Source organism: Zingiber officinale, chromosome 3A, assembly GCF_018446385.1.
Source record: "Zingiber officinale cultivar Zhangliang chromosome 3A, Zo_v1.1, whole genome shotgun sequence".
Classification (NCBI taxonomy): Eukaryota; Viridiplantae; Streptophyta; class Magnoliopsida; order Zingiberales; family Zingiberaceae; genus Zingiber; species Zingiber officinale.
The window spans coordinates 157,241,579-157,264,012 of record NC_055990.1 but is presented as its reverse complement, the minus strand read 5'-3'; the positions used below and the strand labels follow the sequence as shown (position 1 = coordinate 157,264,012).

Below are 22,434 nucleotides of genomic sequence, written 5' to 3'. Positions count from 1 at the left end.
AAGAAGATGTGCACTTCGCAGCTGTTGACGCAAGGAGCAAAAGTATCCCTCGTAAGCATTCCACACAAAAACTGTACATTGGCACACAGTTAACTTTATAACATACCCCAAAAAGTATTCCAAAGGCAAATGCTCAACTGCAAGAGATTGAAAACATGTGGAAGGTTTTCAATGACAACAAATAATAATTGATAGTCACTTCTATACAATATCAAATTTCGTTCACGACCTCTGACGACTTCTAGCGTAGTCCTTTCTTATCTCCCAAAGCTGTTCGACAACTTCCCGCATGGCTGGTCGATCTCTGCGGGTTGGAGCAGCACATTGAAACGCCAAAGCAAATATCTTCTTTACTACCAGATCTTCCACCACTTCACGCATCTCAGGATCCAATATTTCCCTCTCGTTGCCTTCGTTATATTTGTTGAAGGCCTGCATTATAAGCAATTTATTAGTTTTTGTAGAGAGCTTAAGAAAGCATTGGAATGATTACCAAGTCTAATTTGTACTTCGGGTTTTTTTTCCTAACCAATCTAGTTTAAATTTTATAAACCACAAAATTAAAAATGAAATTTATCGTTCATGAAAAAAAACAATAGTCTAACATTTATTCCTATACGAAATCTGCTAATTCAAAACCAAGAAATAAAGTCCTGGGTCCTAATCATTGGGGTCGACTTCATCTTATCGACTTTTGCATAAAATTCAAGTTAATTACCCTAGGTAATCCCCTCTAGTTATATTATTAAGTCCCTAACATTAATGGTAACACTCCTCACGTGGCCTATATTTACACCATCATATCTCGTTCCAGTCAAAGACCGAAACCCCAGTAGGAAATGAGAATTTGAGTCTTGCAAGGATTTGGGGCAGTTTAGCAACTATTTTGATAGGTTTTTACTGGGCCATTGTGAATGTTATCTCTCTATCTCATTATAGGTTAGGAAAACTTCTGATGGGTGAATAAAATTTCCTGAACTAGACAAATGACAAATCTACAATGATATATCTCTGTTAAGAACATTTTGCTGCTCTTTTGAGAAAGGAACATATCAGATATATTTAGCAAAGAGATTTCAGTTGTTCCATAAATAGTTTGTTCTATCTTCTGTCTACCAAAAATATGTTTATCATGAAGTTTGAATCTACAACTTGGAAACAAAAAAATTAAAGAATATTTCCATCCTAGATCAGCTACTTTTTTGTTTCAACAGTGCGATAACAATTCAAGTATCGTAACCTATTCTATGTGCTTGTCCAAAAACCAAAAGCAAGTGATAGTACGATGATCTTACCCATCTCACAGAAATCCTTTCATCAGGGTTTCTCCTTATTTCGACTGGGCGGCGGGCCGAAAGAATTTCCAGCAGTAAAATTCCAAAGGAGTAAACATCACTCTTCACCGTAAGGCGAAACGTCTTCAGATATTCTGGATCAACATAACCAGCTGTACCTTTTACCTTTGTCTGAATGTGAGTCTGATCAGCTTCCATGGGTCCAGTTCTAGCAAAGCCAAAGTCAGCGACCTTGGCTCCAAAGCCTTCATTTAGTAAAATGTTCGACGACTTCACATCACGGTGAATGACAATCTTTTCTGGCAGTATAATACATCAGAAAGAAGATTATAAGAACTTTAGAGTCACATACGTATGGGTTGTGCACAGATGTATAAGGAATACAACTAAACATCCGGTGAACTCTACATATAAAAGTCATGCAAGTACCAACTATTGATTTTTGCTGCATGGTCTTTCTCACTCCAGTGAACTTTACATTAGGTAATATCGCTTATAATATCTTGAAAGAATTCAATTGGTTTTTGTTACATTAGGCTATAGTATAGTCTCCCTTCTACACCTTCAATATGTTTCTATATATCAATAAATACTTAGATTTCTGTATGTATAAATATTTATGTATTAATTTGTGTACAATGTAGTTATTTATAGGGTAAATTACACTAACCACCTATCAAGAGGAGATACCAATAATTACTAAGTTATTTTTCGTGACACAATAAATCCTAAATATGTGGATGTAGAAGATATTTCTTGTTCACTCCCACTTTGTAGGTTCAAATCTGTTGCCTAGAAATAAGACAGGCAAGGATTCAAGCAGCTACAACTTGATTGAAATACCATCTTCCTTAAGGAACATTAACTATTGAACAGTCCCATGTATCACTCTATCCCAATTTGCAAGACTGCCTACCAATCATAAATTCAAACTACAGAATTGCCAGAGTTTAGGAAAGCTTCCATAACACTCCATGAAGAAAATCTCTCCCTATTATCTCTCTTGCTCTTCCTCCTCGTTATCTTGTGTGTCTTTTCTTGCTTCCCCACATACCCAGACGTGCACATGAACAATCAAAGTGGCATTTGGTCCCAACTAAAAACATGATCATGATCCAAGAAAAAATTGCTAATTGTAGTATATTTCAACCAAGTATGTTGCTTATAAACTAAGGATGCTATACAAATGCCAATAAATTCAAGGACGTGAAGGGGAAAAAATGAATTGAATCCTTGGCAAAATTATATGTTCAGAAAATGATAGCTGCCTTCCATGGAAATGAAAAAAAGAGAGAAAAATCTATCAAGAAAACCTTTTTATGAGAGGTAAAAACAGATTTTCAGAGATTGTCACCTGCATATAGATGGAGATATGTCAATCCATGAGCAACATCAATGGCTATTTCTAGCCGTTGACTGAAATCCAATATCTTCCCATACTTACCTGCAAATTTAGTTCAATTATGATTTGGCTTTAGGCAAATCCATCTATTGCTTACTTACTAATTATTGATAGTATCTTACCATCTAAATGCTCCCTTAGGTTGCCATTTGGCACATACTCAGTAATGATAATAAGCTCATTCCCTTTAGCAGTATAACCAAGTAATCTGACCAAGTTTTTATGCTCAATTTTAGTGAGGAGTTCAACTTCATTTTTAAATTCAGCTTCGATGGTAGCAATATGTTCCTGTCAGGAATACAAACTATCAAGAGTGTAACCATGTGTTCTTGAGAATTCGAAATTAAGTGATCTCAAACAACAACCCAAATAAAATTAACGAGATATTAAATACAAATTACTCCATGATTGAACAAAAAGGTTGAATTCTCATGTCAGACACATCTTCTATTTTGTTCTAAGAATAGATATAGGTGGCATACATATCAAGGAAACAAGCAAATTAAGACGGCAGAGAAACTCTGAAATTGTAACATAGGAATGGATTTATCATGTATCCAGTGAAAGAAAGCTGTGCTTCTTGTTCTCATTAACTTTTAGAGAAATGCATTAGAGAAAAAATTTGCGGTAGGAAACATGATTCACCAGACCACACCTTTTCGTATGTAAGTTGCATGGAATGACTTGTTAAATCAGATTAGTGCATGCTTCTCATTTTGTCATACAAGTAAAGGTGAGAGAACCTGAGATCCTCTAAATTTCCTAATTATTAAGAGCTTTTACACAAAAACATTTCATGGAGGATGAGATCCATAACAGAATTATCAAAAAATATTTAACAAAAAAATCAAAATTTTGAATAATGTACAAGTATGAACATTGTAATTTCTTTAACTATGTGAACATTTAGGATTACCTTCTTTGCCCGCTTTATAGCGATAAACTGTCCACTAGGTAGCTCAGCCTTATAGACGGTTGCAAAACTACCTTCGCCAATTATTTGTGAGGATGAGAAATTTCTTGTAAGTTTGATGATCTCGTTGAGGCTGAGATTTAATGGCTCAAGTTTATTTGGTTGTGGAGACAGTGAAAATCGAGATGGACTTGGAGGTACTCTAGATGGAGTTACTGGTGTCTTTCCAGAATTTGACCTGAGCTCAAATGAGTCCACTGTAGCAGCAAGAGATATTTGTTGATGAAAAGTTCTGATTGCAATGATTAATTGTGACAGAGAAAATCATCAGTTTGAATACAAAAAAACTAAATGAATGAGGTCATATAATGTAGGAAAGGCACTACTAATAATGGTTTAACAAGTGCATGAAGGATATGCATCTATATGGTTTATAGGTCAAATTAACAGCAGAGCATGAACATTGACCCTGAATTAAATGTGCCCGTTGATGAATTCATGAGATGCTTTTATATACTCCATCTATCAAAACTAAACATTTTTATGAAAGCCATGTAGAATCACTTTGATAAGAATCAATAGCTGTACAAAGCAATTGAGCTAACCAGAGACCGCTTAGTCTCACAGATGATTGATTCTTAGTCGCATTCTAACGATGAACAAGTTTTTCAGTTATGCTAACCGATAAGTTCCGCTGCATGGCAAAATAATGGTTTTGTATATTGTCAGGAATCACCAGCATGTTCTTGAATAGGAATATTGTTATGCAGTGCTGGTTCTAAAGGAACCAAGTGCAGCAGCATATTGTACCCTAGAATCGCTTATTAGCTATTACTTATTGCAGATACTGACTAAATGATTTCTTAAGCTAGGTTCCTTCTTCTGATTTGCTTTATCACATTCTGAAAAGTTACTAGATTGGAATCCTGGATCACTGTGAACTAGCTGCACTGGTGGAGCATGCAAGTATTAACATTTAAAAGTTTCAGCATGTCATTGGGGTTAGGACCAAGTGAGAGTCCTACTGACAAGTAGGGCATTCAAAAATGGCGATTTCATTGGAAGGGTCCCAATTCACCTACTTTTTCCTTAATTTTATTTATTCAAACAAGAAGTATTTTTCTGTCACAATCAGCATGCTCCAACATCGCACTGACCTAAGAAAGCAATCATTATTAGGTCTTCAGGGCATTCATCAATGGAATTATTTCCTAAACCTTCATTCCTACTACTCTATAAATAACTTGTTTTTGCCAATTGCACATTTTTCCATTCAACACATCAAAAACTTTACAAGTGGTCCTACGTGTCCGTCCTAGATCTCTTGTAAGTGACTGGTTCTTTACAATTCATTGCATCAAATAAAATCATATACCACGAGGACCTGCTCCAATTAGAAAGATACAAGCCTCCATTGGGGGTCTAGACAAAAGAAAAAATTAAACTGCAACAATGTAGAAAAATAATATCATTAATAAATGTAACAATTTGAAACACCATAACAACAAACTGACTCAGATAAAATGCCCTCCATGATATTCAAAATTAAGGAAAGAACTAGTTTATCTTACATGAAGTTGAACCTCCACGAAGAACAGGATCCTCACTTATGTCATTGCTCTTCGAACTACAGCAAGGACAAATGAGGCTGCAGCACAGCCAGAAACCTTCTGAAACAGATAACATAACACTATCTGGTGTCGCACCTGAATTATATTGATTTTTGCTCCGTTTGATTTAGTTCATCAATAATGTAAGCATCCAAGGATCAATGCAGAAGAGATTTTTTTTTTTTCAGTTCCAATTTTATCAGGTTTCCTATAGAAAAAACAATTAGAACAAGCTATAATGTCCCAAAGAATGGCCCATGCAAAAAGCAAATCAACAAAATCTAGGAAAGAAGATAAAACCATCTCCAGAAAATTATTTTGTATGAATAAGGAAAAAGACCTTATTTCTTAAATTATACCCATCTCCATGGTTACATGAAAGGAGATATACTTATACTATGATTTATATAGCTTCAGCTGATTAATGAACCATGTATACTAAAAAGGATTAATTCAATATGTGGAAGAACAATAATAAAGAAAATCCAAACAAACAAGAAGAAATAAAGATGTGAGCTTCCTTCCTAACCTTTTTTGCCAATGGTTTTATTCTTCTCAATGTGCATTCTTTCACCTAATAAAACATACAAACTATAGTCTAATTCAGTCTGGTTGCAAAATATTGTCACAATATACATTTTAGCTCAAGGAACAACACTACCAAGAATTAGCAACTGCCAGATGTATGCCAAATATAAGGATAATTGCTATTATCACACATCCGTAATAATGTGCTGCTCAAGTAAAATCTTTTAAGCAACTTCAAAATTTCCAACATTGACAAACTATATACTATCATTTCATAAATGATGTATGTAAATGTATATACAGGGAGAGAAAAAAAAAATAGAATTCAACTAATTCAAATTGTTGCATTACAAAATACTGAACTGGGAATGTTTCAAACGAATAATTGCAAGCCAAGAAAACAAATTCTCTGATATAAAGCGGATTGCAGAACAAATCATTCCCAAAGACATTCTTTTCTGCAAAAGAAGAAAATTTGGAAATTACCCGAGAAATATACGGGCCCTTTTCTCAAGGGCAAAGACGGGCAAGTCCAGGCCGCAATGGTCCTTGCCAATTCTTTCCCAATAACCTTCGCAATCCACCTCCTTCGTGCTAAAATGGACTCGCATCCATCCGACGATCCAGCTAGACAAGATCCAGGCCGATGCGGCGATCAAACTGAAGCGAAAATTTACTGATCCCGACAAACCTAGAAGCAACACGAGCATCCGCGAAACAACAACATCGTCGTCATCCGAGAGTTGCCTCCTCGAGCTGATCGCCGAATCTTGGCACGAATACGGCCGAGATTGGTAGATGCCCGATGCCGCCTGAGAAGTCTTGTCGGGGGGAAAACGATGCGATTGGCGACTGCGGTAACGGAACCCGGTCGAGCTAGAGAAAAAAGATCGAGCTCCTTCCCTTCCGAAGACTTGGAAGACTTCTATCCCGTGTATCATGGCGGCGGTCCGGTTCGGAATTCGCAGAAGAGACATTTGACGGTTCAACCGAAACGACGACGCTGCGCTGCTGCGGGACCGTGTGTACTTTGTACACCAACCACTATTCTTGACATCCGGGCCCTACAATATTGGTCAATGAGTAATCAGGTAGGCCAGCGAGGAGGACCTCAGCATTGGGTCAACGAAAGTGGTTTTCGCGGGTCTGGAAACGGGAAAGGACGCGGAAAGCGTCGAAAAGGGGCCGGCGAAACGCGGGAGTGGGAACGTGGGGGGAATGGCAAGACGGACGCGTTCTTCTTCGGCTGCCTCGGTGTTCGTCTGGAACGGATTTGCCGACCCAGGAAGCCTGCGATTGGCTGCTCAACTGGACCCAAGTCGAGATAAGACGGGCTAAGTTGGTTGGCAAATAGGCTGATGGATGTTAGGTTGGAATCCAACACGTGGATATGAACTGGAACAGAATCTAATTAGGCGACACGTGGATGCCACCGTGTAATTTATTAGGTTGCGACTTGCGATGGCAGCATTATTCCCGGGGTTCACGTGAAGTTTTAGAGTTCCCCCAAAACTTCAACGTTTCATTATTCCTAATATATATATATATTTGATATGCTGAGCAACGCTTTGTGTATGATCATGAACGACGTATAGATATAGCGTTGCCAGCTCGATTTTTTTATAAATAAAATATTTCTTTTATTCTCTCTCTCATTCGGACATTTGGTCAAAACTTCAGCGGCGGAAATTGTCCAAATTAAAATTTCCCTCCTCGCTCTCTCTCTCCCCCTCGCTCCCCGCCGTCTCCGTTGTCCGACGTCCGACCGACCTCACAATTCGTTGGGAAAGGTTAATACTAAAATCTCTCCCTCGCCACTCTCTCTCTCTTCCTCGCTCGCGATCTATCTCTCGCTCCCTCCGTCTCTATTGTCCGTCGGACCTCACAGCAGCGCCGACAAAGATTCATCAGCGTCTTCAACCTCACAGCTGCTGTGACAGCTAGTCTACCTCTCTCATTCTCAATAATAATTCGTTTCATTTAAATTTGTTATTCTACACTATTATAGTCTACATATATTAGAAGGAATTATTCCTATAACGTGTAGGGACGACGCCGACTACAAACGCGTGCAGGGATGGTTTCTTGGTGGACTGCAGGAAGCCCTCTACATGTTGAAGTAGCCAGTTGGTAAGTCATTTATTTGGTAGCTACATTTTCTAGTAGATATTACCCCTACAGATAGTTAATTTCATGTATATCAAGTTCGTAAAAAGTTATTTGAAATTATTTTGTAAAGATGCAGTGCCTTTGCTTCGCTTTTAAACGTTGCAGCAACTACTTCGCAGCAAACCGTCTTTGTAGCTGCTACAACTTGTAGCAGCTAACTTAGAATGATGGTCGTAGAAGGTAGGAAGGATTTATGCTACGACGTGCAAGGCCGATGCCTGCTACAACCGCCTGCAGCCACTTGGACAATCCTTTGCTGCTATAAGTTGTAGCAGCTACATGGTCACATAGAGAGTTAGCTGGTACAACGTATAGCATGTACCTGCCGACTGTTAACTGCTACACCTTGTAGTAGCTAACTCTCCATGTAGCTGCTACAACTTGTAGTAGCTAAAGTGGTAAATTGTTTTTTTAGTAATCATATTGTCTAACAGAGATTAACCCGAAAAATATTTTTGTAGCTGTACATCAACTTCCTAAAAAATGATTTAAAATTATTTCTGCTACTGCAGCATCTTCGATTTGTTTTGCTGCTACAGTTGAAGCAGCTACTTCGACTAATAACTGCTACACTTAGTAGCAGCTAACTCTGCAGGTAACTGCCACAACTTGTGACAGCTAACTCGATAAGTCATTTTTTAGTAGTCATATTTTTGTAATTGTATATCAACTTGCTAAAAAAATGATTTAAAAAAATTTCCGGTGTTGCAGCGCCTTCACTTTGCTTTGCTGCTACATATTGAAGCAGCTACTTCGACTAATACCTACTACAATTTGTGGCAGCTAAGTCGATAAGTCATTTTTTTAGTTAGCCATATTATTGTAGCTGCATATCAACTTGCTAAAAAAATAATTTAAAATTATTTCCACTGCTGCAGCGCCTTCGCTTTGCTTTGCTGCTATACGTTAAAATAGCTACTTCGACTAATAACTGCTACACCTTGTAGCAGCTGACTCTCCAGGTAACTGCCACACCTTGTGGCAACTAACTCGGTAATAAATTTTTTAGTAGCCATATTTTCGTAGTTGTATACCAACATGCTTAAAAAATGATTTAAAATTATTTCCGCTGCTGCAGCGCCTTCGCTTTGCTTTGCTGCTACACGTTGAAGTAGCTACTTTGACTAATAACTGCTACACTTTGTAGAAGCTAACTCTGCAGGTAGCTGCCAGAACTTGTGGCAGCTAACTCGGTAAGTCATTTTTTTAGTAGTCATATTTTTGTAGCTGTATATCAACTTCCTAAAAAAATTGATATAAAAAATTTCCGGTGTTGCAGCACCGTCGCTTTGCTTTGTTGCTACACGTTGAAGCAGCTACTTCGACTAATAACTGCTACACCTTGTAGCAGCTAACTTTCCAGGTAGTTGCCACAACATGTGGCAGCTAACTCGGTAAGTTATTTTTTTCAGCAGTCATATTTTTATAGCTGTATATCAACTTGCTGAAAAAATAATTTAAAATTATTTCCACTGCTGCAGCGGCTTCACCTTGCTTTGCTGCTACACGTTGAAGCAACTACTTTGACTAATAACTGCTACACCTTGTAGCAGCTAACTTTCCAAGTAGCTTCCACAACATGTGGCAGTTAACTGGGTAAGTCATTTTTTTCATTAGCCATATTTTTGTAGCTGTATATCAACTTGCTAAAAAAAATAATTTAAAATTATTTCCGTTGCTGCAGCGGTTTCGCCTTGCTTTGCTGTTACACGTTGAAGCAACTACTTCGACTAATAACTGCTATACCTTGTAGCAGCTAACTCTCCAGGTAGCTTCCACACCTTGTGGTACCTAACTCGGTAATTAAATGAGGTTTCTTACATTTCGGTGTAGAAACAATTGTAGCACGTTGAAGTAGCTAGTCGTCAGAAGCTGCTACACGTTGTAGCAGCTAGCATTTTAAATAACCTTTTCTACCCAAATACCTTTTTTCAATTATTGTGCTAATATATATACTGCCCAATTACATTTTTACCCTCATAGGCCAAAGTTTTAACCCCTAAATTCGCCGTGTGACAAATATTTCGAAGGAATTTCTTTGATAGTACATCGGTGCCCCACAGAGTGTTCATCAGTCAACCTCACCGCGATGACTTGTTTCTCATCCAAAGCTTCGCTTCCATTGTGAGTATTGTCTTAGAGTTTATCATTCAAAGCTTCGTCTACTTTGATAGTTTGAGTTTTAGGGTTTTGATCCGTCTCCTAACTGCTATAATGGGGTTTAATGTTTTTAGGTCACTAATCAATGAGGGTTTACTTTGAGGGAACCAAGAGGTTAAAAATAATTATTTATCTTTGCTGTCGCAGCTGTTGGATCGAGACGCGCTAGAGGGGGGGGGGGTGAATAGCGCTCGTGGCTATTTTGATCGTATCGGAATCGTAAAACTATCAAAGTAAATATACGCAGCGGAAATAACGAATGCAATCACAGAGGGACACAAGAAGTTTTACTTCGTTCGGAGCCTAAGGCGACTCCTACTCGAAGGCCCGCGATCCTTGATCGCTTTCCGTGGACAACAACTATAAGCTCGTAAAATGTACAATAAGATATTACAATTGAAAGAACTAAAACAAATTATACCGACAACAATAAAGTAGCAGAATCTGAAGCTTCGGGTTGTCGGGGACTTGTAACAGCACTTCTGGGTGTTTCTAGAGCAGCATTGTAGCGTAAGCTTGATTGTTGTTCTGGTGCTGCTGCTCGAGACCCTTATAAAGGGTGTTCAAGGCGCCTTGAAGCCCTTCAAGGCGCCTTAAACAGCCGAGTCACGCATACAGATCTAGACTTGGTCGAACTTCATCCGCTCAGCCTCTACAAGCTTCAACCTAAGGTTCGGGGCTCCGACTATGCTAAGGCCCCCGCTCGGTGTCCCTTTCCTGGTTGGCGCCTATGAGCTGCATGGGCGCCTGGACACTGTTCATCCGAGTTGTAACTTGCTCATTTGTTCCTGCAAAATGTGTTAGTCCCAAACACATACCCTGCAAAACAAAGTTAGCACAGAAACATAATGAATGATAATAATGAAAGTTTTGACAGCATTCGAACTGTCCGGGTCTGACTTCAGGTTTCCCCCCGGAAACCCTAGGTCGACCCGACGCCTACAGTTCACCTACTCCACTCAGGAGATTTACCTGTTGCCAGTGCGATCCTCCAGATCGACTGGACTTTTGCTCGTCACTCGACGCTTCCGGACTTTCTGCTGGACATCCGCTTCCCGGCTAGTCCAGTCTTTCACCTGGTTCGCGACATCAGGACTTTCCACCTAGGGTTACCACCCCCTAGGACTTTTGCCTCAAGCCATCGACTTGCCAAGAATTTCCGCATAGGGTTACCACCCCCTATGACCTAGGGTTACCACCCCCTAGGGTTTTCCCTTTGCCTAACCGCAGCTAGGACTTTTCCTGAAATACTCATTCAACATGTTAGATCACAACACACCTTAACTTTGAATCCTTTGCCATTATCAAAACTCAGGTTCGATCGTTAGATGCTTCCCGCACCAACAATCTCCCCCTTTTTGATTATGGCAACCCAAATTCAAAGTTAAGTAAAAACAAATGCATAAAAAGGTTTTAAGTGAGCAAGCTTAAGTATATAATATCAAATCAACGCCTAACTTAAGCTAACACTTAAACTTTTGTGAAGCTCCCCCTTAATACAGGGTTTCCTTTTTAAATTTTTACTTTTTACTTTTAAAGTTTACTTTTGAATTTTCTTATTCTCCCCCTTTGCCTTTATCAAAAAATAAGCCAGTTTCAATATTTCTTTTTGAAAAATAAATTAGATAAAAAAACAGGATAAGTGCTAAGTTGAAAAATAACTTTTCACCTAAAATTTTGAAAGCACTGAATTAAAATTTTGCAAAACTATCTGAAGGGTAACCTAGAAAATATCTTAGCAATAATATATAACGTTAGGTTTCAAGGTTGGCTAAGTTTGAAAAAAAATTTGACAGTTGCTCTATGAACCACTTAGCTAAGCCTTTTGCAAACATTGAACTTTGAAAATGTAGCTTAAGTGAAAAGTGACTTAGCTTAATTAAAAAAACTTATTAATTTTTAAGTTGAAGAGAGAGAGTAGCTAAAATTTTAATTTAGGTTATTTATTCAGTTGGTCCTTAAGTCCAAGCATGAGTCAAGTTGAATAGCAATGTAATTGGTGTTGATCAGATATCAGAACCCTAAAGTATAGGCATTTTTAACTAAAAGATTGAGTATCCTTTGCCAACTGTCTAACCTTGAGTTACTTGCTGATTGTCTACAGGACAATAGCTTTCACTTGGTTAGTCAAGTTAAGTTATTTTAGTCTAGATAGACTTGACTAGAGCTGGAGAACTTAACTTGATTAGTGTTTATTGCATATTTAACGCCCAGACTCATATCGATGCACAGATATAAGCATTCTTGAGTCCAGGCTATACCCTATGCATCTCACGCCGTTCTATGTTTTACAAACACAATCAAGGTAAACCTAGGTGTTTGTGAGATGCTCTGGCTGAGTCCTAGGGGAACATGATTTCTATGGGAAAATCCTAGGCTAAGTCCAATTTTTGACATTCTAGAAAAGTAGGGATTTTGACAAAATCAAGATTTTACCTAGAAAAAAAATGTAAGAATATAATGTTATAGTATCTATTCTACCCAACACATACCTATTTGTCTTCTAAGAGAGCTGAACTCAAGTTCAGGTAAGGGTTTTGTGAAAATGTCAGCTAGGTTTGATTTTGACTCAACATAGTTGAGTATAATATCACCCTTAGCTACATGGTCCCTTACAAAATGATGCTTCACCTCTATATGTTTAGTCCTTGAGTGATGAATTGGGTTTTTTTGTTAGATTTATTGAACTTATATTATCAATTGAAAATTTTGTTTTATGATATTCTAGTTGATAGTCTTTAAGAGTATGCATCATCCATAGCAATTGAGATGCGCATTCACCTAAGGCTATATATTCAGCTTCAGTGGTAGATAAAGCAACACAATGTTGCTTTCTACTTGACCAACTTACAAGGCATTGCCCTATAAATTGACAACTGCCACTTGTGCTTTTTCTATCTAACTTGCATCCAGCGTAATCTGAGTCAGAATAGCCATGAAGGTCAAGAGTGCAAGTTCTAGGGTACCAGAGTCCTATATTTAGAGTACCTTTAATGTACCTAAGTATTCTTTTAACATAGGTTAAGTGTGACTCTTTTGCACAGGATTGGTATCTTGCGCACATACCTACAGCAAACAATATATCAGGTCGGCTTGCAGTTAGATACAGTAAACTACCTATTATACTTCTATAATATTTTGGGTCTACTGGTTTTCCAACTGGGTCAGAGTCAATATTGATGTTGGTTGCCATTGGAGTATTTATTATTTTTGAATTTTCCATACAGAATTTTTTAATTAACTCCTTAGCATATTTAGTTTGATAAACATAACTTCCATCTTTAGTTTGTTTTATTTGTAAGCCTAAGAAAAAATTAAGTTCACCAACCATACTCATTTCAAATTCATTTTCCATTAGTCTAACAAATTCTTTTAGAAATTTAGAGTTAGTAGATCCAAAAATTATATCATCAACATAGATTTGGGCTATGAAGATGTCTTTATCTACAGTTTTTACAAATAGAGTTGGATCTATTTGACCTTGATTGAAGCCTTTGGATATAAGGTGATTGGATAACCGTTCATACCATGTCCTAGGGGCTTGTTTAAGTCCATACAAGGCCTTTTTTAACTTAAATATATGATTAGGATTGTCTAAGTCTTCAAATCCTGGGGGTTGGCTTACATAGACCTCTTCTTTGATGAAACCATTTAGAAAGGCTGACTTAACATCCATTTGGAATAATTTAAATCCTTTATTTGCTGCATAGGCTAATAGCATTCGAATGGATTCGAGTCTAGCTACTGGTGCGTAGGTTTCATCGTAGTCTAATCCTTCAACTTGACTAAACCCTTTGGCTACTAGTATGGCTTTGTTTCTTATGATATCACCCTGATCATCCAACTTATTTCTAAAAACCCATTTGGTGTTTATTATTGATTTATCTATGGGTTTAGGTACAAGGTCCCAGACTTGGTTTCTCTCAAATTGGGCTAATTCTTCCTGCATTGCTATAATCCAGTCTGGATCAGGCAGGACTTCTTCTATAGTTTTAGGTTCAATTTTAGAAATTAGAGCAATCTGACTAAGATTTCTATAGGATGATCTTGTTCTGACTCCAAGGTTTGAGTCACCCAAAATTTGGTCAGGTGGGTGAGAAGTGCTTATTCTAGTTGGTCTTATCTGTGAGTCAGAACCTTGTTCTTCAGACTCATTAAGATTAGGTTGGATTTCATCATCGTCTACTGCTCTTGGATTAGTGTCAATATTTTCATTAGTTAAATTATTTTCTTCATCAAATATCACATTAGTTGTTTCTTCAACTTTCAAGGTATTTTGATTATATACTCTGATCCGGCAGTAATAATGTGGAACCCACTTCCTGAAGGGTCTCAGCTTGAGAACCGATGAAGGGCTGACTAAGCGGTTAATGGCCGAGCCGATCATCCGGGTATGTCCGAGCGGAGTTAGATAACCCATCTAGGGGTTTGGGTTTCCGACGCCAAGGCAGGAGGATCGAAGGGCCGACCGGGAGCCCGAACGGCAGGGGCCAAAGAGCCGAGCGGGCAACCCGCCCGGACAAAATAAGGGCGAGGGGAGAAAAAGGTGGCCGAGTGGCATATGCGCTCGGCTCGGGATATGGAATATCGGCAGAAGCATGTCTGATGATTAGGCCGTACATAAGATCGCACGATGGAGGATATTGCCATCACATCATGGAAAGGTTGATACAGTAGCAGTATGGCCTCATGGACGCCTTTTCTGACGGGTCCATATCTGGGCATGGCCCCGAGACCCATGCACAGGCATGGTCAAATGCAGTGGTCGCTGATTGGTGCGCCCGGGCTTCTTGAGGGTCTATATAAGGCCTCCATTCTTCACGGAGGCACGTCTTCATCTTGAGGCTACCTTCTTGTCCTTCCTCGCTGACTTGGGCGTCGGAGGACCGTCGCCGGACACCCCTCCGGCTCGGTTTTGTTGCAGGTTCGGAGTACTCGGGATCCAGAGAGCGCCACGTGCCCAGCCTCCGTTGATTCGTCGGACAGGATCAAATTGGCGCCGTCGTGGGAACGCTCCCGCATCCGATCGGAGACAATGGGCGAGTGGGCGACAACACAGTGGCGCTTTCAGAGGAACTCGGCATACGGTCGAGATAAGGGCCGCCAAACTCATGGAGCAAAACAAAAAGCATCAGCCGACGGAGCAACAAGCAACATCTGCGTCTCATGGCCGCGGAAGCACCTCCAACCAACGTCGCATTTCATCGGGCCTTGTTTCGCACCCCTGAAGCCATACCAGCCCGAAGAGATAGAGGATCTTCCTCAGATGAAATGCCAAGGCGGGATGACAGGAAGGGGAAAGCTCCCCGAGCGGACTCCTCCCCCGAGCGGATCAATCGCCAATTTTCGGAGGTTATCCTACGAGACCCTCTGCCCAAGCACTACGTGCCTCCGACGATCGGCGAATACAATGGAACAACGGACCCGGATGATCATCTGGGTAAGTTCGATAATACAGCCACGCTCCATCAGTACACAGATGGAGTAAAGTGTAGAGTTTTCCTTACCACCCTCTCGGGATCGGCTCAACGGTGGTTTCGAAGGTTGCCGGACGGATCCATCACGAGCTTCAAGGAATTCCGAACGGCCTTCCTCCACCACTTCGCCAGCAGTCGGCGTTACCAGAAGACAAGTGTCAGCTTGTTTGCCATCAAGCAAGAGCCGAGAGAATCGCTTCGAGCTTACATTCAGCGGTTCAACCAAGTGGCGATGGATATCCCAACGGCCACATCGGAGACAATGATGAATGCCTTCACGCAAGGCCTTGTGGATGGGGACTTCTTCCGATCGCTCATCCGAAAGCCGCCCCGAGATTATGATCACATGCTGCATCGGGCCAACGAATACATAAATGTGGAAGAAGCGCAAGCCGCTCGGAAAAAGGAAGCTCCAGCCGAGCGGGCACCTATTCATGCCGAGCGGAAACAGCAAGCCGCTCAGCAGCCGCCTAGAGGACCGAGGGCCGAAGCAATCTGATCCCCACACGCCAGATCTCACGTACAAGAGGTGGCTGCCACTCGACCCAAGCCAAAGAAGAGGTGGACCCCTATGTTCTGCTCCTACCACCAGACGGATACGCATAACACGAGGGATTGCCGAAGCCTTCCCTTTGTGTCCAATCCTGTTCCCAGGAAAGCCGAGCGACGGTCTCCTCCCACCGACAGGAGACTTAGGACTCATGAAGCTGACCGAACCCGCACCAAGAGGCGACATCAGCAGACACCCGATCGGCACCGATCCCCGAGGCAGGAGAATCGCCGGGCGTCCAGAGAACGGTCACGACCGTCCGCTCGGGAGGAGGAAAATAGGAGCAATACTTCCCGGGGCGAGATCAACGTTATTGCTGGCGGGCCGACCGGAGGAGACTCCAATCGAGCCAGAAAGGCGGGCGTCCGGCAACTTCAGATCCACGCGGTCGGTTGCAGCCAGGAGCGGGCGAGTGGACCGGAAATCACTTTCGGACCCGAGGACTTAGAAGGAGTGGAAGTGCCCCACGACGACGCGCTGCTCATTAAAGCGGTAATAGCAAATTACACCGTTCACCGCGTATTTGTTGACACAGGAAGTTCGGTCAACATCATATTCAAGAAGGCGTTCGATCAGTTACAAATTGATCGAGCCGAGCTGCTATCTACGGGTTTACGGGTAACGAAGTTCAGCCGGTCGGACAAATCCGGCTGGCCACCTCGCTGGGAGAAGAGCCGCTCAGGAGGACCAGGACAGTTAACTTCGTGGTGGTCGACTCTCCCTCATCCTACAACGTCATTTTGGGACGACCGGCGCTCGGCGAATTCCGAGCAGTTGTCTCAACCTTCCATCAGAAGATAAAGTTCCCCGTGGAGGACAAAGTAGGAGAAGTGAAGGGAGATCAGCTAGCAGCTCGGCGGTGCTATATAGAGATGATCCGAGCAGAGGCTTGTTCCGCTCGGAAGGCTCCCCGAATTGAGGTACATGCCATAACCGAGAAACCTCCTGCTTTAATTTATGATGAAAAGGAGGAAGTCCAGATCCATCCGACCCGATCGGAGGCCACGACTTTTATCGCCTCTGATCTGGCGGAAGAACAGAAGGAGAAGCTGATCCAATGCCTCCAACGAAATCATGATGTCTTCGTCTGGTCGACACATGAGTTACCTGGGATTTCGCCGAGCCTAGCGCAACATGAATTGCATGTCCGACCGGACGGCCAGTGAAGCGGAGAAAAAGGGACTTCAGCCACGAGCGAATGCCATCATCCGGACGGAGTAGAAAAACTTCGAAGGCCGCCACATACGCGAGGTGCAGTTCCCGAGCTGGCTGGCCAACGTAGTCTTGGGAGGGTCTGCATCGACTTTCGAGATTTAAACAAGGCATGCCCCAAGGATTTTTATCCTCCCGGATAGATCGGTTGGTGGACTCCACAACCGGCTGCGAACTAATTTGCATGCTTGATGCTTACCAAGGATATCATCAAGTACCGCTCGAAGAAAAAGTAAGCTTTATTACAGCTGATGGCACATATTGTTACAATGTGATGTCGTTCGGATTGAAGAATGGAGCCACCTATCAACGCTTGATGAACAAGGTTTTCAAGGAGCGGATCGGGCGAAATGGAAGTTTATGTTGACGACATTCTTATCAAATCCGTCCGAGCGGCCGATCTTTTCAAGGATATGGAAGAAACCTTCCGAACATTGCGCAAATATGGAGTCAAGCTAAATCCATAAGTGCTGTTCGGAGCTAAGAGAGGACGTTTCTTAGGGTACATAGTGACCGAGCGGGGGTCGAAGCAAATCCCAGCAAGGTGAAAGCACCGCAAGACATGCCGTCCCCTAGAAATACTAGAGAAGTGCGAGAGGTTGACCGGTCGGATAACGCTTTATCCGATTCATCTCCGAACCGACCGAGCCTTCCATTCTTCAAGGTTCTGCGCAAGGCTAAGTTCCGATGGGATGAAGAATGTGACCGAGCATTTGAAGAGTTGAGGATATATCTCTGCCAGTGTTAGCCAAGCCGATCGGGGTGAGTCACTTTATATGTATCTGTTGTCAACGAGCATGCTGTGGGCTCGGCACTTGTGAGGGCGAACGGCCGGTGTATTTTCTAAGCCATATTTTAAAAGACGCTGAATCTCGTTACACCGGGCCGAGAAGTTGGCCTTCGCTTTGGTTCTTGCCGCTCGGCGCCTGCGCCGTATTTCTTGGCCCATACCATTATTGTCCGGACGAACAGTCCACTTGGAAGAGTGCTGTTGAATCCGGAAGCGTCTGGACGGCTTATCAAGTGGACGACCGAATTGAGTGAATTTGACATCCAATATCAGCCCCGCTCGGCAATTAAAGCCCAATCCTTGGCTGATTTTGTGACCGAAGTGCAAAGGCCAGAGCCTGAAGCTATGTGGAGAATATATGTGGATGGATCCTCCACTCGGCTTGGAAGTGGGATCGGAATATTACTACTCTCACCTCAGGAAGAAAAGATGCACCTATCCGTCCGGCTAGATTACAAAGCTACTAACAACGAAGCAGAGTATGAGACCCTCATAGCCGGATTGCAGGCAGCACGGCATGTGGGAGCAGCTCGGGTGACACTCTATTCTGATTCACAGTTGGCCGCTCAGCAACTTTCCGGCACCTTTGAAATCAACTGTGTTCGGCTCAAACTCTACGCTGAGGCCTTTGAAAAACTCAAAGCTACTTTCCAAGAGGTGCTTATTCAGAAGATCCCCCGAACGGAGAACCAGGCAGCCGATGAGTTAGCCAAGCTAGCGAGCTCAATAACGCCGGTCGCCGTTCAGCAACCAATCGAAAAAACACTACTGGTGGCGCATGTCGATCGGATGCAAGGCCTCACATTTCCAAGTGACTGGAGGACACCCATTATAGAATTCCTCCGTTCGGGCACCACACCATCCGATGAATATGCAGCCCGGCTCCTCAGAAGAAGAGCCGGTCGGTTCACACTCATCGGAGATCAGCTTTACAAGAAAGCTTTCTCGCGCCCTTTGCTGGTGTAAGCTCGGAGGACTCAGCTTACATCCTCCAGGAAGTACATCAAGGATCATGCGGGGGTCATCCGGGCGGACGCTCATTGGCCAAGAAGATCCTCTTGGCCGGATACTTTTGGCCAACTTTACAAACAGATGCCGCTCAGACAGTATCTACATGCCTTTCATGCCAGAAGTATCACAACTTCTCCCACCGACCGGTAGAGGAGATGAAGGCATCAACCATCTCATGTCCGTTCGATCAATGGGGAATGGATATTGTGGGTCCATTTCCGATGGCGACCGGGCAGAGGAAATTTTTACTAGTGGCGGTAGATTATTTCTCCAAGTGGGTGGAGGCCGAGCCGCTGGCAAAGATCACTGAACAGATGGTTAAAAAATTCATTTGGCAACACATCATTTGTCGGTTCGGCATCCCTCGCCGACTAGTGTCCGACAACGGGCGACAGTTTACAGGGAAGATGTTAGAGGATTGGTGCAAAAGCTACGACATTGAGCAACATTTCACGTCCGTAGCCTATCCTCAGAGCAACGGTTGAAGTCGCCAACCGGGAGATTCTTCGTGTTCTGCGCTCGGCTCGACCATTTGGGAGGAGGTTGGCGGATGAAGTGCCGAGCGTCTTGTGGGCTATCCGAACGACGCCAAAAGAAGGGACGGAGTCACACTGCTCCATTTGGTATATGGCGTGAGGTCATCATACGGTCAAGTCGGCGTTGAGTCACCAGATCCGAGCTATGATGATGACAACACCGAACGAAGAAACATGGAGCTGGACTTGGTAGAAGAGGAAAGGGCAAAGGCGTCCGTTCGGTTGATGGCATACCGTCACGGATGAAGCAAAACTACAACCGGCGGGTAATTCCTAGATCGTTCCAAGTCGGCGATCTTGTCCGGAAGAAAGTCAAGCCGGTCGGCGTCGGCAAGCTTGAAGCGCCATGGGTAGGCCCTTTCAAAATCATCGAAAGGCTCCGCGTATTATCCGGAGGATGAGGACGGACGGCACTAGATAGGCCGTGGAGCGAACCACCTCCAGCCTTACCGGGCGGGGTGAAAGGTGTATCACTGTAAATCACCCTGTGTATTTCATTTTTCGACTAAATACTTGAAATGCAGAGATGAAAAGTCAAAGGAGCGAATATAAGGCATTATCATCGTAGCGCGAAGGCCCCCGAGCCGATTGGCCGGGAGGTTTATATGGTTAAGACTTGTAAGCAAATAACCCGTGACGTTCGGCCGGAGGTAAATGGGTCGAGCCAAGCGCTCGAGGATCGAAGGCCCCGTACCATTCGGACGGAGGTATATTATCCGAGCCAAAATACTCGACGAAGTAGATCCTGAGCCGTTCGGCCAGGAGGGCATTATCCAAGCTGGGTGAAAGGCAAAGAGCTACGCCGAACGGAAGTGTCAAAATTAGCCTTAACGGCCGTCTAGCCCAGACGTTAAACCGTAGAGCCGCGCCGACCGGCTATAAATATCCGCGCCGACGAACTCCGTCGTTAAAGATCGAGAGACGAGCCGGCGTCTATAAACCCTCCGAGCGGAAGACCGACGAGGACCGTCGTTAAAGATCGAGAGCCGCGCCGACCGGCTATAAATATCCGCGCCGACGAGCTCCGTCGTTAAAGATCGAGAGACGAGCCGGCGTCTATAAACCCTCCGAGCGGAAGACCGACGAGCACCGTCGTTAAAGATCGAGAGCCGCGCCGACCGGCTATAAATATCCGCGCCGACAAGCACCGTCGTTAAAGATCGAGAGCCGCGCCGACCGGCTATAAATATCCGCGCCGACGAGCACCGTCGTTAAAGATCAAGAGACGAGCCGGCGTCTATAAACCCTCCGAGCGGAAGACCGACGAGCACCGTCGTTAAAGATCGAGAGCCGCGCCGACCGGCTATAAATATCCGCGCCGACGAGCACCGTCGTTAAAGATCGAGAGCCGCGCCGACCGGCTATAAATATCCGCGCCGACGAGCACCGTCGTTAAAGATCGAGAGCCGCGCCGACCGGCTATAAATATCCGCGCCGACGAGCTCCGTCGTTAAAGATCAAGAGCCGCGCCGACCGGCTATAAATATCCCCGCGCCGACGAGCTCCGTCGTTAAAGATCGAGAGCCGCGCCGACCGGCTATAAATATCCGCGCCGACGAGCTCCGTCGTTAAAGATCGAGAGCCGCGCCGACCGGCTATAAATATCCGCGCCGACGAGCACCGTCGTTAAAGATCGAGAGCCGCGCCGACCGGCTATAAATATCCGCGCCGACGAGCTCCGTCGTTAAAGATCAAGAGACGAGCCGGCGTCTATAAACCCTCCGAGCGGAAGACCGACGAGCACCGTCGTTAAAGATCGAGAGCCGCGCCGACCGGCTATAAATATCCGCGCCGACGAGCTCCGTCGTTAAAGATCAAGAGACGAGCCGGCGTCTATAAACCCTCCGAGCGGAAGACCGACGAGCACCGTCGTTAAAGATCGAGAGCCGCGCCGACCGGCTATAAATATCCGCGCCGACGAGCTCCGTCGTTAAAGATCAAGAGACGAGCCGGCGTCTATAAACCCTCCGAGCGGAAGACCGACGAGCACCGTCGTTAAAGATCGAGAGCCGCGCCGACCGGCTATAAATATCCGCGCCGACGAGCTCCGTCGTTAAAGATCAAGAGACGAGCTGGCGTCTATAAACCCTCCGAGCGAAAGACCGACGAGCACCGTCGTTAAAAATCGAGAGCCGCGCCGATCGGCTATAAACATCCCGAGCGGAATAACGAATGCCAGAGTAAGAAATCGTGGAAACTACAAATATTAAAACGTTCAGGCCCGATTGGGAGTTAGTCCTTCGATACTCGGCGTTTGTGGACTTCACAAAGGCAGGATACATGCAAAGAGAGTAGGCCACCTCGCTCGGGCTCTATGCAATATGCCAAGCCGATCGGACGCGTGAGGGAGAACTCTTACGAGCAGGACTGACTCTAAGTATCAACGATAAGTAAACCAAAGAACATCAGGGACGATTAGTAGGAAAACAAGCAAAGGAACAGTTTCATTAGAAGAATTATGCCGAACGGCAGGTACAAAAACTTTACATCCGCCGAGCGGATGAAATACAGAAGGTACTTGAAATAACCCGCCTCACTCAGGGTCTTCAAAGTTGAAGAAGGCATCCGGAATATCATCAATCATGGCCGCCAGGTCGGAGGCGGGAATATGCATTCCCTCGGGAAGGTGGCCCCCTTTCTTCAAGTATGTCATCGTGACTTTGACCGCTTCGGCGAAGGTGGAAGAGACGTTGTCACCGAATTTTACGCCGAACCTCTCCGAGTGGAGGTATTCTTGGCGCGCTGCAGCTAGGCGACTCGGCTCTCCCTCTTTATATTTTC

At 43.6% G+C, this 22,434-nt stretch overlaps 1 protein-coding gene across 6 annotated transcripts; it reads right to left on the bottom strand.

The window, feature by feature from the left end:
* Positions 1-24: 24 nt before the first annotated feature.
* On the bottom strand, positions 25-6,751 carry LOC122052987 (calmodulin-binding receptor-like cytoplasmic kinase 3). 6 transcript variants are annotated; one of them, XM_042614782.1, is made up of 8 exons: positions 6,235-6,751; positions 5,750-5,794; positions 5,182-5,428; positions 3,614-3,867; positions 2,820-2,985; positions 2,650-2,739; positions 1,296-1,594; positions 25-432 (listed from the first exon to the last, which is right to left on the bottom strand). In XM_042614782.1, the coding sequence occupies exons 3-8, from the start codon at positions 5,294-5,296 to the stop codon at positions 223-225; spliced, it is 1,134 nt and encodes a 377-aa protein (XP_042470716.1). In that variant the 5' UTR covers positions 5,297-5,428; positions 5,750-5,794; positions 6,235-6,751; the 3' UTR covers positions 25-222. The 6 variants fall into 6 exon arrangements, with proteins under 6 accessions (XP_042470716.1, XP_042470713.1, XP_042470714.1 ...); XM_042614779.1 differs by having other exon boundaries at positions 5,182-5,316; positions 5,750-5,811; positions 6,235-6,744; XM_042614780.1 differs by having other exon boundaries at positions 5,182-5,316; positions 6,235-6,365.
* Positions 6,752-22,434: the final 15,683 nt, after the last annotated feature.